This window comes from Choristoneura fumiferana, chromosome 29 (genome assembly GCF_025370935.1).
Source record: "Choristoneura fumiferana chromosome 29, NRCan_CFum_1, whole genome shotgun sequence".
Taxonomy (NCBI): domain Eukaryota; kingdom Metazoa; phylum Arthropoda; class Insecta; order Lepidoptera; family Tortricidae; genus Choristoneura; species Choristoneura fumiferana.
In genome coordinates this window covers 6,296,333-6,316,684 of record NC_133500.1, presented here as the reverse complement: position 1 = coordinate 6,316,684, position 20,352 = coordinate 6,296,333, and the positions used below count along the sequence as shown (strand labels likewise).

Below are 20,352 nucleotides of genomic sequence, written 5' to 3'. Positions count from 1 at the left end.
TATCCACACTACAGTGATCTATCAACCGAGTGTCGCTGGCGCCTCGGCGGCGCGGGCGCCGCTGACACCGTTACCTTGTGCCTGTTGGTGGAAGGGACGAGCGGGAGCGACAAGCGAGTCGGGTGCGGTGTGACTGAGAGAGAGTAGGAAAATTAGATAGAAAGAAAGACTAAAAATACAGACATAAATCAATACAAAAATACAAACTCAAACATAAACATGAAAATACAAACATACATACAAACATACGATGCTGTTATAAATGGTCCCAGCGCAGGATATCGCTGTTTGAAAACCAGCACTGGTCTCACTAAATTAGCTGTTGTTCTTTTTTCATGAAATATTGCAGAAAATGCACGATAGAAAGATTTCCGTTAACTTAGTTTACAGACCGAGACGGGGGAATGCTCTGCGTGCCTGAGCTATTGGTTCGCCCCGACCGTAGTACACCCGCGCGACTGCACCCCCTAGCGTAGACACACCCCTTCCACCATCACATTTCCAAGCTAAGCTGAGCTCTGTTTCACATGCTAGTCCAAATGACGTGAGCTCAATTTTCATCGGTTAATTCAGCGCTCTTTTCAGTTACCGGGACCAATAGCTGTAATTCACCAACTAAGATGCAACACGAAATTCACTACCTAATATCTCTAACCTCACGCCAGTCAAAACTTTCGCGAAAGCCCAAAAGTTATAACATATTCCAGACAATAACCTATCTCTGTATAAAGACGAAAGTTTGTAACTTGAAACGAAACTTGTCTAAACACTTTGGCTTAACAGTTCGAGTTTAACGAGTATGGCTAAAAAACGGTCAAGTGATTCTTAGAACGTGTTTTTGAATGTTTTGCTGTATAGTTATGCGCCGCGACTTTGTTTAGGAAGTCGATTGCTAATGATTGTATTCATGAGCCTTTACGCGACTTCACTGGTGCGACAGGTCTGGCAGTCAAACTGAAATTGCGTGATGTTACTAAATTTCCTTGGGAATTTCTAGGAAATACCTCGTAGGTAATCTTCATTAACGTTGCATGAAGAACTCCCGTCCAAGAATGTAATTTTACTCAAAATTCCATAGAATAAAGACTAGAATCTTAAACCAGTGTGTGTTGCCAGTGATGACCTATGGCTCTCAGACCTTGGTTAACTGTTGGTCTCTTGAAGAGACTCGCGCCGCCGAGCTATGGAAAAAGCTATGCTCAATTTCTTTGCACGATAGAATCCAGAATACGGAAATTCGCCGAATAACTAAAGTCGACCACGAACCGGAAGATTATGCAGTTACAGGCACTAGGTAGGTGTTTGACGACATCGAGTGAGTTGCGGACAACCTGGTGTTAGCAAGTGGCAAGTTGCCGTCCATTGTGGCATTCTACAGTGGACGACTTCCATCTGATGATGATGATAACATGGTTCCCATGAAAACATCGAGACAAAAAGTAGCGATTGTAATATTACAAAGATTTAGCCACCTGTATGCCGAATTTAATTCACTGTTCTGTCGTTTTTAGCGTGGAAATGTTACAAACAACTTAACATGCACACACAAACTTTCGCATCTATAACATTAGTAGGTAGAATTGAGAAAATAACAAACCACGAGGATATCCGGCTGTCAAGTAAAAGTTCAGTTTCAATTTTACTTCGGCCGTGTTTAAATCTAACATATAGGTGAAGTTTTCTTCCCGCCCTGCTTTGCATTCAAAGTCTTGACAGGGACAAATCTAATATTGTAACAAAATATTGCGATCTACGTGCTCAAACAAAATTGTTTGCAAAACCTGTACAAGATAGGGTTACCCGCCTTTCAAGAAGACTTTATTATTCGTCAATGGCAGTCTGATACAAATATCAATGCTAGTACGAAAATGTGATGGTAAAGAATTCTAATTTTAGTATAAAAAATAAGTTTAAATAGTAAACAGTATTCTATGGTAGAACTGCCTGATTGCTCCTTCATCTGATCCTGGTGCCATTTTTTTATGGAGTCAGTTTTTTTTTTATTCCATATTTTTTTGTTTTTCCGATGATCATTGTAGCTTAAAAGCAAAGAAACTGACATGTATTTTGAATGGGCTAATTATTAGCTCTCATTTGATACCTAAACACAATAAAAAAAAAACCTTCCATATTTTTTTCCGTGGACGGCATTTTATATATACCCTTTGTCACTCTGACAGTTGTGATAAATCTAATGATACCTCGTAAGTGTGTTGAAGGTCGCGCTGTCATCTTTCATCCACCATTACCTCTCATATTTCGTTTTCTAGATTTTTTTTACCGTACAACGGCAAAAACTACTAGACACTGGCAAAATTGTCCTCCGATGGACAGAGCCATATTTTTTTAAAGAAACAAGTGTGTTGAAAACCGTCTAGCCGTTTAGGTTGTAGAGAGGACCAAAGAAACACACATACATACTCGTAGGTACGCTCGAAAAACAACCCTCCTTCAAGCAGTAATAAAGATCCAGCTAGAGATACCAAATAAGATTTGCTCTAAATCCGTCCAGCCGTTTAAGCGTGAAGGAGTACCAGACACACGCACGTAGGTACATACTACAAATGATCGCATTTAATATTACTAGCCTTAACCCGCGGCTTCGCCCGCATTAGAAATAGCTTAATGCCGTCTTAACTGAACTGCTGTATATTATGCCAAGGTACATAGATGTCAATGATTATGCCCTTGCAATTCTTGAAATATACAACGACAACCGATTACTTACACGATTCTTGTTACCATGGCAACGCAATAAATAAATGTCTTAGAGTTGCTTGAAAAAAGGTTACGGTAGCAATTTAAAAGGATAACGATCGCTCGCACAACGCCATCTATTGATTGCAAACGAAGTTATCACGTCATGCCAACTTCAGAGCCGAGGTACGGTACGCGGGTTAGTCTCACTTCGTCTAAAAAGCAACTGGTCTATGTAGCATGTGGTCTAAAAAGCAGCTGGTCTAAGTAGCAAATGGTCTAAAACGCAACTGGTCTATAAGGCAACTGGTCTAAGTAGTAAGTGGTCTAAAACGCAACTGGAAGCTGGTCTAAAACGCTTTTCGCCTTGGACAGTGCCCTCTAGTCTTGTTTAAACTTAAAAATATTATCCCACTGGAACGCATTACCGGGATATCAAGCATCTTATGTCTCAATGCAGATCTTTGTCTATCTGTACGCCAAGTTTCATGTAAATCCGTTCAGCCATTATTGCATGATTAAGTAACAAACATCTTAACATCCAAACATCTTCACAATCTTTTATCGCTATCCCGCGCGAACTATGAAATTTTCCGGGATAAAAAACTATCCTATATCCTTCCCCGGGACTCAAACTATCTGTATACCGTATTTCATCGAAATCGGTTCTGCGGTTTAGACGTGATTTAGTAACAAACATCCAAACATCTTCACAAACTTTCACATTTATAATATTAGTAGGATAGAGTAAATAAGTTTATTAGTAAGATTAGTAAAATTGGCTTGCCAGCCCTATTGTTAAAGTACCAGTATGAGGACAGATTTATTTATCGAAAGAGTGAGCCTCAAATACAGGCACGTACATTCAGGACTCAACGTAAGAGTGTTCCGTAAATATGAGAGGGGGAATCAGTGTACGGTCGAAGGCGTATTTCAGTCATTCTCATTTATCTGTGCACTCAAGTCTAATTACCGTGTCACTAGTGCGGGAAAAAAGCGGTACGGTAATTAGACAGGTGCACAATAAAATTAAAATGGGCGATTTACGCCCTCAAAACATTACAGATGTATTCATAATGGTTTTCCATTGGGAAAAGTCGTATCTCAATCGAAATAAGACGGCATCCGAAGTGTCAATCAGTTTTGAATGACATTTCCATATCCATTAATATCCCTTAAATTGTCAAAATTGAAAAAGTTTATGGTTCAAACTTTGTCATTACCTTGTAGTCCCAAATATTCTACATTAAAAAAAAAAGGCAATCTTGAACCATGGGCATTTTTGTGGACACAGTAATATTAAGTTTATGGTGGACACTGCCTTTTTTAAGGGTTAAGTAGGAACTTAATAATTTAGTGTCAAATGTTAAAATAAAAAACCGGCCAAGAGCGTGTCGGACATGCCAAAAACAGGGTTCCGTAGCTATTACGAAAAAATTAAGTAATATTTTTCTAAGGATTCATATTTTGTATGGAATCTTCCAAGTTTAGGTATTTTTTATACCTTAGGCTGCTATTTACTCTTAAACTACTAATAATTCTCCAGAAAACTTAACCGTTATAGTTTTTCTTGTAAGTTTGATATACTTACTACCATCTTGAATTTTTTCTAATTTTTCCTCCCACTGGTTTAGACTTTAGAGGGGGGGGACGCTCGATTTTAATGAAAATTTGCATTTTTAAAGTTGACTATTTTGCAAACAAATCACTGAATCGAAACATCGTTTTAGCGACCCCCTAATGGTTTTAAAAGACCTATCCAACGATACCCCACACTATGGGGTTGGATGAGAAAAAAAAACACTATTTTGTTGGCATAGTTTACACATATATCCGTGCAAAATTACAGCTTTCTAGCATTGATAGTCCCTGAGCAAAGCCGCGGACGGACAGACAGACAGACAGAAATGGCGAAACTATAAGGGTTCCGTTTTCGCCATATTGGCTCCGGAACCCTATAAATGAAGAGCACGCAAGATGTACGTTGCATACTGAAACTAATTTAAAAGAGCAAGATAAATACGTTCTTTCCGATAAAATACGGTAGAAAACCATTATGCACGCAATCTTTAAAGCGCCTGTCGTTATTTAAATGTATACGTTACGAGAATCCTAAATATACTTAAGGCTGCACGTTTACGATGTAAAGTTGTTTTTGCTTAGTAACTATTAGTTCACTTAGCATTATAAATAGGATATAGTTATTAAATAAGTTTTGCTATGTATAAGGAATTAGTTTCATCGACTGTATTGCAGTTTGCGAAAATTGTGTTCAGTATAGTGTAATTGATTTATAATAGTCGTATAGCTTTGTTGGATATTTGGTTAAACAGGATGTATTTAAAAGATAATATAACAGTATCTCATTCCGCCATCTCGGGCGATACAACATTTATTATTCACGTTCAGACCTTTCGTGGTGGACGAAACATTCCTCTGAGGATATTTAATAAATCATCGCTATCCCCGCCCATAAATCTTTAGTGTCAGTGGGATATTTTCAATATGATGCTGTGATCTAATTTCCGTGGAAAAGGGTTATAGGTAGATTGTATTTTTAACCCCCGACGCAAAAAGAGGGATGTTATAAGTTGGACCGCTATGTGTCTGTCTGTGGCACCGTAGCTCTTAAAACGGGTGGACCGATTTGAATGCAGTTCTTTTATTTGAAATCAGGTTTTCTAGCGATGATTCTTAGACATGTTTCATCAAAATCGGTTTAGCCGTTTATGAGATATTGAACTTTGAAGTGACAAAATCGGGGGTTTTCCAACTTATTGTTGGTGAAGTTATTAATTTACTTTGTTAAAAATTACTTTCTGCCAACTTGCCAAGTTTCTTGCGGCGCATAGCCTAGCTAAAGCATTATGTACTTACACTCCGCGAGCTCTGAGCTCTTAGAAAACCTTCGGATTTTAGAAGCATGCTTCGGGTATAGACGATGACACGCGATCGTGACGCGGTTCTGTTCTGTTATCAACTTGCAAAACTTTTCAAAGTTACCGTAAAAAGTTATGCCAAGAATAACCATGAGTACAAAATAAACCATACTGTAATAATATAACGCTTCTTTATCTTTTTCTAATTTTAACACAATGTGACTTTTTGTCATGATACAACAAAATCAGTTTTTTTTCGAATTTTAAAATTCTTCCATCGTTAATTTAAATAGAGCCTTACTACTTTTATATGGAAGTATACCTAGTGCCATCCACGAAGAAGCGTGATTTTGTCAAAATTAGACATTAATGACATTGTAATAAGAACCACGGCACGCGTCATGACTCTACCTATATATAGAGCTGTTGTTGTATCTACTTCTCTTGGGTATGTCAAATGAATTTTTTTGGTCTGCTTTCGTTAAATATTTTCTAATGAACTTTACAAAATCCCCTTGCTTCTATAACTCGGTCTTGAACCTTATTAAAATATTTACGATCAACACTTTTCTTTAAACTTTCAGCTTCTTTACAAAATATTTATATACCTATACATTATAAACAATTTCCCGTGATTGGCTATTTACAGAAATACCCTGTTTAAGTTGACTCGCCATGGAAATCAATTTCCGAATAATAACAAACTAAATAAATATGTAAGTGGTGGTTTTAACTGCTCTATATAAATCAATGAAAACACAACGAGTGCACTCTTCGCGTGATGGATTGCTACTAAGTCAAAAAGACAAAATTGTCATTTTCTACTAACGAATCCTTCCGATGTCCCCCGAAACCCGAAGGTTTTTCTGAGAGGTCACGGGTTGTTCTACTGTGTAGTACACGATTTAAACAAGTTTAGTAGCTTAAACAAGGCACTTAGCTTTGATGCACATATTAAAAATGCATGTGCATCGGCATTGCACTATCTCTACGGACAGACGGACGGGAAGTCTAGACTTTTGTCAAGATTTATACTCTTGGAAACAATTGAAAATTTACTGGATAGCGAATTGTATTTATAAGCTTCTAGAGTGAAAATAGTCAATATTAAAATTGCTCCGTCTTTCATATTGAACTTTACAATTTCAAGAAACTTATTTTGTAGAGCTATGCTTCTGGACTTCTGGAGCATCTGCTGTTTGTTCTTTTGCCAGTCCGTCTGTCTCGCTCGAGGCTATTTTTTTCAATCAAATAGCTGGCAAACAAGCATACAGGTCACCTGATGGTTAGCGATCACCGCCACCCATGGACAAATACAACATAATTAGCCTACAACATAATTAGTACTGCGGGTGCGTTGCCGTCCTAAAGGGGAGGGGGATAGAGGAGGGGAGTTGGACCTCCGGATCTCTCACTCACCATACGAAACACAGTATCAAAACTACTATTTCACGCCGGTATTCTGTGGGAGTGTGGTACTAACCCGGTCGAGTCGGCCCATTCGTACTGCAGCCAGCAAGTGGTTACAGTAAGGCTCTACCACATGTAAAACGTAGCTATATATTTTTAACTATAATCGTAATAATATTTGACATTGTCAGAGAATGTATTACTACACTCAGCACGTAATCATTTCCAAACAAAACGAACGACTTTTATACAATAATGTACTTAATTAATATTACTGTGTGTCGCAGTCGCAACTGTTTTACGCGTGTGGACACAAATTTTAATAACCGACCTGTCTGTAACTGAATAACTCATCTTCCATAAATCCAACCATAAATAATAAACCTTTTCCATTTAACACAAATTTTACTTCGCCATAATCGGGTAAACAGACCATGCGGGAGGCTATGCTGACGAAATAAATGAATTTGAATTTGAAGAGACAACCGTTGGGTGAGAAAAGCCCTCGAGTGTCAATCACGAACCGGAAGACAAGGCGTTGCAGGACTGCCACTAGGTGGACTGACGAAACCATGAGAGTTGCGGGCAACCGGAACAAAGGGGCAAGTTGTCGTTCACTGCGGCGTTCTAAGCAGATGAAAAAGGGTACAAGTGCAGTTGTGATCAAATGGAGTTCTTTACACCGAAATAAGTAATTAGAAAAACATAGCGCGTCGATTGGTATAATTAAATGAAATTAAAAATGCTTTATTGCAGACCAGGATCCATAGTTTGTTAGTTATAATACATAAGTCTTATTTTTAAGGGTTAGTACTGCATTCTCTTTAACATATCAAATCAAAATAATCAATAAATACTAAGTCAAACAACTCTAATAAATTAATCATAATTAAATGTAAAAAGTTGCATAAAATAACCATAGTGAAATCATAATTAAAGTTTGCCTAGGTTTTGACTTACCTACTTACATGACATCAAAGATAACCGGTCTGTCGCCCAAGTGAACAAAATTGCACAATATATACAGATTTCCTAGTGAAGAAGAAGCAGTCTCTCTAAAAATTCTGTACAAATATACGACACGTTCGGTGTGATATTTATTATATTATCCAACAAAAGTTCTCGAATTCATAGCTCTTTTTGCTTTGCCGTAGTCGGCTAAAGCCACTTGCGTCTGGAACCATTCAGGGACCAAAGCTCAGAGTTCCTGCAATTTCAGAAGACGTCCAGCTACCAAAGACCTCCTTCCCCCGCGGGCCCCAAAACGAAAAGACGACTCAGGGGAGAAATAATTAACCTATCAGAGCTCAAGTATCATTAGACAGCCTAACCAACAACCTTACTAAAACGCTTGCAAAATCTAATTTGACTTTTATGCTACTGGTATTATGAGTGTTGGTTTTGTTTTTAAGTTGTGAAAACATCGTGGCGGTTGTAAGGGTTTCATTCATTACCTGTGTGACGTGGGGTAGTGAAAAATGATGTCTTTCTCGAACCTTGCTCAAATGGTGAAAGAACGGTATAATGCAAGATGTAGGCAGTAATGGACGGTTTATACGAAAGTATTGGATATTTTTTTCTTTGCAATGGCATTATAAAAAATAATATTTGATGATTTTTTTTAGGGTTCCGTTTTTGCCATTTTAGTTATATAGTTTCGTCAAGTCCGTCTGCCTGTCTGTCTGTCTGTCTGCCCGTCCGTATGTCACAGGCATTTTACTCGAAAACTACTTGTAAAAGCCGCTATTTATTTTGTAGTTAAATTACCGGTTATAATCGCTCCCAAAGTAGCAAAAATTGTCCCCCCCCCCTCTATCTTATAAACCGTTTGTCCAAAAAATATGGAAAGGTAACGCTTAATAAATACTTTCAACGAAAATTGGTTTCAACATGATCGGGTATACCGTTTTTGAGTGCAACTGCGCTTCTCAACAAAAGGACGTAAGTGCCGTGAAGATATTTGTTTTTTTGTAATGGCTACGGAACCCTATTTTGGGCATGTCCGACACGCTCTTGGCCGGTTTTTATTATCTATTTCCGTAAATCGTGTAAAAATAAGCAAATTAAAAAATATAGATCGGTAAGAAGAAGAAATCATGTTATTTTAATTATTGTTCTATGTCATAATATGAAAAAAAATGCTGGTGATGGAACTGCGAATCATCATCATCATCATCATCATAACAGCCATAGGACGTCCACTGTTGGTCATAGGCCTCCCCCATAGACCTCCAGTTGCCTCGGTTGGAAGCGGCTTGCATCCACCGTAAACCCGCGACTCTAAGCAGGTCATCCGTCCATCTCGTTAGTGGACGTCCTATGCTCCGCACTGCGAATAACCCATTTAAGTTTCTTCGTATAAAGGGTGTCTCAGAATGTGGGGCTTTCAATTCAAGATTTGATTCTACTCGCATAGCTATAAGCTACCTAGCTACTTTTGTTTTTTTGTAACTTTTTCAAATATTTTGAATTTAGATCATTTATTGATCCCCAAAGATTGATCGGTAAATGTGTGTTATGGCTGTATCTTGGTACGGAGGCTTTTATAGTACATTGTGCCTTAAGGGCGGTAAATAAGGAATTACAAAAGAGAGTCTATTAGAAGCCCGAAGTCAAAGACTGAGGGCTTTAATGAGTCGATGTTCGTTATTCTAGTACCGCCCGTGCGACATACAATTTAATACAATGTTTTTCATCACATTTGCGAGTAAAATTTTATATTTGTAAAAGAAAATATTTTTTGACATTTATTTGACATCTCTAAGATAAAAAATTGTGTAATGTACTGTCAATTTAGTATTGTATTGCAAACATTGAAAATTACATTTAATCTGTATAAAAAAATTAAAGGAACAGTGGTCATTTTTTAAAAAGTTGCAGAACTCAGTAGCTCAGTTATGTGAGTAGAATCGAACCTTGGATCTAAAGCCCCAAAGTCAGAAACATCCTGTAGACGAATAAACTGGTGAGAGGCCTCCTGTTCCTGTATAGGTACGGGACCCTAAAAAACATTATTCAACTTATATTGAAAAACACTTACAATTTCCGCTGATATTTGAGCTTCACGCGAAACTGATCATGATGACAAAACGTGTGATTAAAGGGGTGATGGATGGTGGGGGGTGACAGACGGTCATTTTTCATCGCCTATTTTACATCTCAATTTGTGGAGGTTTAGCATTTTCACCAAGAAGGGGTATTTTTAACCGACTCCAAAAAAGAGTTTGTCGATGCGACGGTTTTTTTCCGTCGACGTCTTGGGTGGTTGTTGAGGTGGTTGTAAATCGATTTCGATTGTTGTTTTCACGTTTTTTTTTTGGAATTGTCATGGAAATTTAATAATGTTTCAGAATTTTAATTCGTCGGCGCGTTTTTTATAAAACTTTCTTGGTAGTACAACTTATAGACCCGATCCGCTCTTGGCCAATTTTTGTTAAAAATACCATCACTAGGATCTTCACTCCTAGCGAGATGCTACTTACAATACCAAAACAAAGCCATTCTAATGACTAATATATTATTTACATTATTGGTATCATTAATATTATTATGTTTTGTAAACAGGAAATTTCTCGAGAATGATGTGACGATTACGACTTAGTACAAGTAAAGCAACTGTCTGATTAATTTAAGTAACTAGTGCTTATCATGCGAATTTGCTTGTGTATTCTGCCAAATTATTTTATTACACCTATTTTTTTATTATATTTTACAAGTTTTTATTGCATCTCTATAAATTGTACATAAAACACATAGAATTAACAGTTAACAAGAGAAAAAAAAACGAAATTATCTTAACTATGTAAATATATGTAGCTACCTACATATTACTATAAAATAAAATAAAATTATAAAAAGAAAAACCCGTTATAACACAAAATACACAAGACAAGAATAGTACGGTCGCCTCACGCATAGATGTCGCTACTAACACAGTTGCGCAGCAAGACGCGCATACCGAAACGTAAGAACTACAAGCGACGCTCACAACGCTTCGCTAGATGGCGCTGGCTGTAGATTCAAACTAGCTAACGTTTGTTCGCCGACGAGTATTTATATAGGGACCCAAGAAATTGTTTTGTTATCAGAGGTAGGAACTCAGCAATGCACGCTATGCGCTCTCACCCTCCAGTTGAGTCGTTTTAGCGTCCTTGTCTAGAGTCTATTACACTGCTGGTTCTCGGATCTTTCCACCCCCCGCTGGAATACTCGTGACCAGTAATGTACGCGTAATCAGTTTGTATTCTATTCACGTTCGTTAATAAACTTTCTCTCTCGTTCGTTGGACTTTTCACTGCTTCATCTCCGTCACCCCCTCATAACTGGCGCCCTGCACGTGAGGCCCGTCTACGTGACGTCATCATCATCATCATCATCGTGCTACGAGCTCTACGCAACCTGCTACGGTGCTACGACCTACGCTACGCCTACGACGTTAGACGACCTACTTTGTTAATGAGTGGAGGAGGATCTGGAGTAGCGAGAGTAAAAAGCCCAACTTTCGTTACACGCTCTGGACGTATAACTACATACAAAACGAAGAAAAGGCCAATAGTACATAACAAGATGCTGTCGCCAGAGCAGTTTACACAGTTCTTGGACAGATTTCCCGCTACACAACCTGCGAAGAAGTCTTTCATAGACTGCAATTATAATTATAATGGCGTGAAGGACGCCGAAGTCGTCGAAGCGTTCCTGTCAGCTGTGAATATATTTAAACGTACAGCTGACATCGGCGACATGACTGCCCTTAGCGAACTACCCATACTATTAAAGGGAGAAGCCGGAGTTTGGTGGTTGGGAGTCAGGAACGATGTGACTTCATGGTCTGACTTTGAAATACGACTGCGAGAAAATTTTGCGCCTGTTCGCGAAGCATATTTGATATATATCGATATCACGCAGGAGAAGCAACTTCCTGGCACTTCCACTGAAGAATTTATACGACGAAAGCGGCTGTTGTTTTCACAGCTACCTAACTCGCAGTCGGAGACTAACCAGCTAGACATGGTCTTTGGACTGCTTCGTCTAGAAATAAGGGAAAAGGTTACTCGTGCGGAAGTGAAAAGCTTTAAGGATCTTCTGAAAGCGGCTCAAGCAGCGGAGCATGTACTAAAAGAAAAAGATCGTGTTGTGTCAACCGAAACAAACGAGTATAAACCGCTCCCAGGTTCAAGGCCAGCGCCAACGAGGAAAACCCGCTGTAGGTACTGTAAAAACTACGGCCACACCGTTGAGACTTGCAAGAAGCTGTCCTCGCGCATGGATAATCCTCAAAAAGGCGTCAAACCTAATGGAGTTGAAGAAATAACTCAGTTCCCGTCCCCGTCTGCTCCAAAATTTAGATGCTATGGCTGCGGCACACCAGGGGTAGTAAGAAGCAACTGCTCAACGTGCAACGCAAATAAGGCTCAGCGGCCCGCGGTGGACGTCGGATGTTGTTCGATTGCGGTCTCCACCGATTCTAGAGACAGGCCCGTCGTCTATATTGATATTGGAGGAGTTGCCACTGCTGCTTATTTGGATAGTTGCGCCAAATCAAGTATCGCCTCATACTCACTATATTGTGAGTTACGAAAGAAAGGTTTCACATTTAGGGAATTAGGAGTGAGCATTACCATGGCTGACGGCATTCAGAGGCCACAAACCGTACTGGTAACCCAGGCTCCAGTAAAGATCAATGACCATACGGTTCATACCACGTTCTTGGTTCTGCCAGAGTCGCGCCACAACCGAACCCTACTCGGGGTCGGCTTCCTTCAAGATGCTCACATTGTCCTTAATTTGCCGCAATATACCTGGTTTTTCATTGACGATCCATTTAATGAGTTTGAACTCTATAAGGAGAGCTTCGCCAAGTTTGGAGAAGGAGTAGCCTTCATGGCAACAGAAAGTGCGTACTCCTTATCACCTTCGCTGCCTGAAGAAAGTAACACTGCAGCCAGCTTTGAGCGTCCCTATGGACCGTTGAAGAGGATCGATATGTCATCGCCTCCTCCTTGTAAAAGGCCCCATTCCGAGTTCCCTTCTAACTACTCGCCCATACTAGACGCATTGTATGAAGATGCTAGAATCAGCCTGCAAAATTATGATGAGGAGTCGAATGGATGTGATGACGATCTCTTTCCATCCACATCCGTATTTACCATTGAGGTTAGAGAATTAGAACAGTTCTTAGAGGAGAACCAGAATGTGTTCACGCCCAATGGAAACCCAGTGAAGGACTTCGAGCACTCCATTGACACCGGTGATCACACACCGATTTCGGTACCACCATACCGCTTGTCACCTATAAAGGCTGAGATACTAAAAAAAGAGATTGAGAAGATGATAGCTGAGAAAGTCATCGAGCCCTGCTCATCACCATGGGCTGCGCCAGTGGTAATGGTTCCAAAGAGAGATGGTAGCACGAGAGTCTGCGTTGACTATAGGCAGCTTAATGCTATAACAACTCCTGATGCATATCCTTTACCCAGGATTGATGATCTGCTTCACAGTGCTAAGTCCACACCATATATGAGTACGATTGACCTCCGTGCTGGCTACTGGCAGATACCTGTAAAGGCAGAGCACCAGGATAAGACGGCCTTTGTCACCCCCTTTGGAATGTATCGATTCTTGAGAATGCCATTTGGATTGCGCAACGCTCCGGCCACATTCCAGAGAATGATGGATAGATTCCGCATCTCACTCAGCCATATCAAGTTATTGGTATACTTGGATGACCTAATCGTCATGTCGTCCACATTTAACGATCACCTGAAAGACCTGCAAGATGTGTTCAACAAGCTCAACGGATTTAACTTGACCGCGAATCGCGACAAGTGTAACTTCTGCTGTCAGAAGGTGAAATATCTGGGACATTTTATAACTCCTGAAGGTTTACAGCCTGACCCCGAAAAAGTCAGCGCTATATTGGACACGCCACGCCCGCGGAACCTAAAACATTTGTTGTCATTCATCCAAATGTGTTCATGGTATAGAAGGTTCATTCCTAATTTCGCCAAGGTAGCAGAGCCCCTGACACGTCTGACTAAGAAGAATGCCAACTGGGAATGGGAAGAAGACCAGATAAGTGCTTTTGCAAAACTACGTGAACTTCTTGTATCATCACCAGTGCTTGCCCAGGCTGATCACACCAAGCCGTACACCATAAAGAGTGATGCAAGTAGTTATGCACTCGGAGCAGTTCTCGTGCAGGGGGAGGGAGAAAGTGAACACCCCATAGAGTATGCGAGTCGCCTTTTAACCAAACCTGAGCGCAACTATTCAACCACAGAACGTGAAGCCTTGGCAGTGGTATGGGCTGTCAATAAGTTCCGAGGTTACATCGAAGGAGGAAAGATTACTGTCATGACCGATCATCAAGCCCTTAGATGGCTCATGTCCTTGAAGTCACCAACTGGGAGATTAGCACGATGGGCTCTACTACTGCAGCCATACGATATTAACATCAAGTATATTGCTGGCAGAGTTAACGTCGTTGCTGACTCTTTGTCCCGTCCCAGTTGTGAACCAGCATTGGAGGAGGACTGTGGACTTTGTACGGTGATGGTAGATATGCCTGCAAAGAGTAAAGAAATGATAAAACAAGAGCAGCAGAAAGATGAAGCCATTGTTAAAATAGTGCAAACTTTAGAAAGCCCTGATGAAGAAAATGGTCGATACTGGAGTAAAAAGGGCTATCATATGAATAACGGTATATTGTACCGCTATTATCCGCACTCGGAAGCAGAATCCAGTCAATTGGTCATCCCTAAACAGGAGCAATCAAGCATCATTCATGCTTACCATAATGAAGCCACTGCTGGACATTATGGAACGGACAAAACTTTTGAACGCATAGCAAAACGTTATTTCTGGAAGGGGATGAGAAAAGACATAGAAGCCTACGTCCGAAATTGTATTTACTGCCAACGCTACAAACCTTCAAATCAGAAGCCTGCTGGTCTGCTTCAGACAACTGCCCAGAATCAGCGCTTTGAAGTAGTGGCATTTGATTTATTCGGACCATTGCCCGAAGCCCTTCAAATCATAATTGGATCTTTATTATTGAGGACGTTGCAACACGTTGGGTGGAACTATTTGCCCTAGAACGAGCAACTGCAGAAGAATGTGCCAAAATACTTCTCGACGAAGTAATCTTAAGATACGGCGCTCCACGGCGATTTATTAGCGACAATGGCACGCAATTCGTCAGTAGCGTAATGCAACAGTTAACATATTGCTTAGGTATTCAACACGGATTCACCCGGTCTATCACCCAGAGACCAATCCAATTGAACGAATAAATCGTGACCTAAAGACGCAACTGGCTATCCTGGTAAGGGATAAACACACGATGTGGACAGAGAAGTTACCTAGCATTCGCTTTGGCAATGAATACAGCTAAATCCTGCTCCACTGGTTATACACCCGCATATCTCACGTTCGGACGTGAATTACGAACGCCAGATGATGTAAACCATGATCTGCGGACAATAGTAGAAAACGAGAACTTCGTCAAAGAAATTACTCCTCGCCTACTTACGATGGCTGAAACGTTGCTCAAAGCACGGGAAATACAAGAAGCAAAGGAAGAAAAACGAAAGGACTATGTCGATCAGCAAAGACGCGCTTGTCCAAACTATAAACCGGGAGACCTGGTGTTGGCTACTACCCATACACTAAGTAAATCCAGTCAGGGATTTAGCTCCAAGTTGGCTCCCCGACGCGATGGACCCTACTTGATTGTACGACGGCATGGCCCTAGCTCCTTCGAACTTGCAAGCACTTCTTCAAATACGCCCGTTGGTATATATCATGCATCAGCTTTGGTTCCATACAGATCTGGAGACACTGATGTACCAGAACCCACATTACCAATACGCAAGAGAGGAAGACCGAAGAAGCAGAGTAATAACAAGAAAGCAACCCCTGTTACGGCTACGGCTAGACCCGTGGTAGACCGCGCAAAGCCCGTCAATAAAATTAAATTAGTCCTGTCCCACTCGTCGGGACGACTTCGTGGACAGAGGGGGAGATTTATAACACAAAATACACAAGACAAGAATTAATAGTACGGTCGCCTCACGCATAGATGTCGCTACTAACACAGTTGCGCAGCAAGACACGCATACCGAAACGTAAGAACTACAAGCGACGCTCACAACGCTTCGCTAGATGGCGCTGGCTGTAGATTCAAACTAGCTAACGTTTGTTCGCCGACGAGTATTTATATAGGGACCCAAGAAATTGTTTTGTTATCAGAGGTAGGAACTCAGCAATGTACGCTATGCGCTCTCACCCTCCAGTTGAGTCGTTTTAGCGTCCTTGTCTAGAGTCTATTACACTGCTGGTTCTCGGATCTTTCCACCCCGCGCTGGAATACTCGTGACCAGTAATGTACGCGTATCAGTTTGTATTCTATTCACGTTCGTTAATAAACTTTCTCTCTCGTTTCGTTGCTGACTTTTCACTGCTTCATCTCCGTCACCCCCTCATACCGTCTAAAAGATCTGCCTGTGACGGGTTCCCATGATGTTACACTCCTTTGGACCACAAGTACGATCCTCTGGGAGAAATACACGTCTCTTGGCATTATTTTCATTTTCAGGGTCTTGTGTATGGGTAAATTGTCTTAAAATCTTGCAATTCGAATTTCATACACTTGTAGTGATCGGACGTGAGCACAAGATCACTTGTTCTGTGCTGCTGTGTCCAGCCAGGGTCATGGATAACTTTGAGGATTGCCGACCTCCAGAAATAGGAGATGGCACTGCAAGACCAAGAAGACTGGTTGAATGGTCATGAATTGGAATTGATAACTACAGTTAGGTACCATCAGCCAAATATTCTAGCTACTGTGTTAAAAATAAAGTTGTGATGTATTAGATATCATTTAATAATTGTAAATCTGTTTAAAAAAATATAACTCGTTGAGTTTCTTGCCGGATTCTTCTCAACAGAGGTTTTTCCGAACCGGTGGTAGATTTTTTTGACATTCATAAGTGCTTGTTATAGCCTAAATTGAAGAAAGATATTTTGACTTTGACTTTATGTGGTCTACCACCCTAAAGTTGATAATCGTTTACATGTCATAAAACAATAATGTCAAAAAAAATGTCTGTCAACTTGAAAGTTCGACTTTAGCGACATATTCATTCGATAGGAACTTGTTTAAAAATTTATAGACTTATTTAGCTAAATGGTACATGCAGTATCATGTCTTTTCAGTCAACAAAATGTGCAGTTAGCAAATTATTATTTGTTTACCATGTTCGCGTATTCGTTTTTGTAAAAATCTAATATTTGATACGAACTTTTTCGCTGTGCATGTATGTGTCGTACATATGCGTAATTTTGCCTAATTTAAATTGTGAGATTCAATGCAAACAAACTAATATACGAGGTCAAGTCAAACAGCTTGTAGAAACATCAGTTTCATGTAAATGTATATTTTATAATTTATAACTGCAACGATTTTCTGAAAAAGATATAGTACGTAGTCTCTATTTTTGAAGACGATTGAAAGTTATTGAGACATCGAACGAACACTATACTTATGTAAGGACAGAATGATTTAATGTGCTATATTGAAATGATATTGTTTACTACTTGTTTTGTGTACAAAACAGTTCTTGTCATCACAGGGTTAGTAAAAACAACTGATGTAATTATATATAGCTGTGTTGGAGATAAGAAGTCAGTGTGGTGAAAACAATCAATTGGAGTGTTAGTGATTTGTAGTGTAACGTATCGGAAACAAAACAAAGGTAAATTAGTAGTAAAGGAAGATATATATGAATTAATGTTAGTAAAACGTGGAATGTCTAATTAAATACTGAATTTTTATATACAGCTGGTACACTTTCAAAAAACAGTGACTAGGGTCCTCAACTTTTAGGAACCCGAGATACAGCTCAGCCTAGTTTGGGGTCTGCCATCTCTTTTATGTAAACGTGTCTTTTTTAAGGAAACAAATTCATAATTATTATGATTACTAAGTAACAATAATTAAAGTGCACAAAAAAATCGATGATGCTGGCAGCGTTCCCTCACTAACTACTTAGCTAAGCTAATTCTTTGTCCAAGGAAGCTAACAGCACGTCGGTTCCCTGTGATGTCTACTAAACAATTTACTATTTCTTATAAGGCTTAAAAGTCAAGTAATTTCATTGAGGAAGATTCATCATCATGTCAGTCGAAAGACGTCCACTGCTGGACATCCCCAAGGCTCTCCACTCAGACCTGTCTTGTGCTTTCCGCAACCACTGCGATCCCGCGATCTTAACCAGGTCGTCGCTCCATCTTGTTGGAGGCCTACCGACACCTCGTCTCCCGGTCCGCGGACGCCATTCGAGTACCTTCTGACCCATCGGCCATCAGTCCTGCGAGCAATGTGCCCGGCCCACTGCCACTACAAAGTTACTACGAAGATTATACTTCGCTTTTTTACATCAGAAATAAAAAAAATTAGTCTTTATTATATCAACAACAACAAATTACATAGATCAAATAATAGAAAATTAAACTAAACTTATAATAATAACCTACAAACTAAGACCTACAAAGCAATAAGATAAACAATTAACATGAAATCTTAATAATAATAATACTAATGTTTATAATGTTATTGATAAACATAATACATAAGTGTTATAATGAAGGTGGTTCTAAAATTGGGAACATGTCTCTTCTTATTGATCGTATATGAAAGATAACCTAACCAACAAAAAGTTGGAAAAAGTTCAATATTTCAAAAACGGCTGAACCGATAAAACATGTCTAAGAACTATCGCTAGAAACCCTGCTTTGAAATAAAATAAAATGCAATCAAATCGGTTCACCCGTTTAAGAGCTACGGTGCCACAGACATACATAGCGGTCAAACTTATAACACCTCTTTTAGCGCCGGGAGTTAAAAATGGACTTCATCCAACATCCGGCATACATTGAAACAATCTAATTGCTCTAAAACTCCAACGCTTTGAAGGGGATCTTTCGTCGAAAGACTTTTGTAATATCATCATCATCATCATATCAGCCGTAGGACGTCCAATGTTGGACATAAGCCTCCCCATAGAGCTCCTGATGCTATGGTTGGAAGCGGCATTTGAAAACTTTTCGGCCCCAACGGCCATCTGTTCTCCCTGATATATGGCCTGCCCAGCCCATTGCCACTTCAACGAGCTAATCCTAAAAAAATCTAAGACAAACTGCAAAAGTAAAATAGGATGTATAGTTACAGTCGGTGCCCTACAAAGTATCCACTTTTCTATGCAACTAGTATGAAAAGTAGATACATAAGAACTCTAATTTTTTTTTCGCAGATGGAGCGATCACTGATGTTCCTAACGACGTTACTACTAACAACAACCGCAAATCCAGTCATGACCCGACAGAGCTTACTGAAGCAGCTGACACAGGAACAACTCTGCGCTAAATCATTCAAAGTCCATAATCTATACTACTCCTTCACTGAAAGCAAGAATGTAAGCGGGATTCCAGCAGACATGAACGTACATTGGAAGACGGGAAATGTATATTACACTTTAATAAGCGAAGAAATGAAGATGAGTCTACAAGTATTACATAACAGCGGAGAAATAGAAGCAATAAAAGTAACAGGACTGGGACAATCAACTGCAGTAGATAACCTCAATGACATCGTCTACATAGCCACAGATAACGGAGTATACAAATACAAAGATGACGGTACTGTAGAACCGTATACAGCACAAGGGGAAGATGTTATGTATTTAGCTGTAACAACAGATGGGAATACGATGTATATAGCTACATGGCCGCAAAATCGAGTGCATGTGATATTCAACGATGGTAAAAAGCAAGAAACTTTCCCCGCGATACCAAACGGCCATGGTCTGACTGTGGATATGAGGAATAACATTTACTTCGTGGCGTCGAAGACATCGTATATCCTAAAGGCAGAGACTACGGTTCCTATCAAAATCAAAGGGTTACCGAATGATAAAATGACAGGGATCTTCGTTAGTCGATCTGATGAAGTTTTCGGGATGGACGAGGATAGTAATATGTTTTTGATTGACCCTGATAATGTCAGTGCTAAGTTCGTTGGGGCGTTTGGCGTGACAGGTGTGAACACGTTTGGGATGGACTCTTCCGATAACGTTTTTATAGGAGTGAAAGAGGCGATAAAGAGGTTCAATGCTCTGGAGAAGTCGCCGTGTGATGAGTATGTTGATTAAGTCTTAGGTATGTTGTGATTAACTATTTATTAAATAACAGTGTTGGTTGATTGGATTATGAATATTGGCAAATTAATATTTTACCATTTTGTTCAATAAACTAAAATAATTACTTTGCTCACACGCGACCTTATAAAAGCGCATCTCATAAGGTCGCG

General features: G+C 39.8%; 1 protein-coding gene across 2 annotated transcripts in view; it reads left to right on the top strand.

Moving 5' to 3' along the window:
- The window catches only part of LOC141444175 (uncharacterized), a 38,050-nt gene extending 17,721 nt beyond the window's left edge, over positions 1 to 20,329 (top strand). The window contains exons 1-2 of one of the 2 annotated variants that reach the window (XM_074109639.1): positions 17,637 to 17,740; positions 19,298 to 20,327. In XM_074109639.1, the coding sequence (XP_073965740.1) occupies positions 19,298 to 20,194 (897 nt within the window). In that variant the 5' untranslated portion in view covers positions 17,637 to 17,740 and the 3' untranslated portion in view covers positions 20,195 to 20,327. Of the gene's footprint in view, positions 1 to 17,636; positions 17,741 to 19,297 lie in introns of those variants that run through there. The other variant, XM_074109640.1, reaches the window with a different exon arrangement.
- The last annotated feature ends 23 nt before the right edge of the window (positions 20,330 to 20,352 follow it).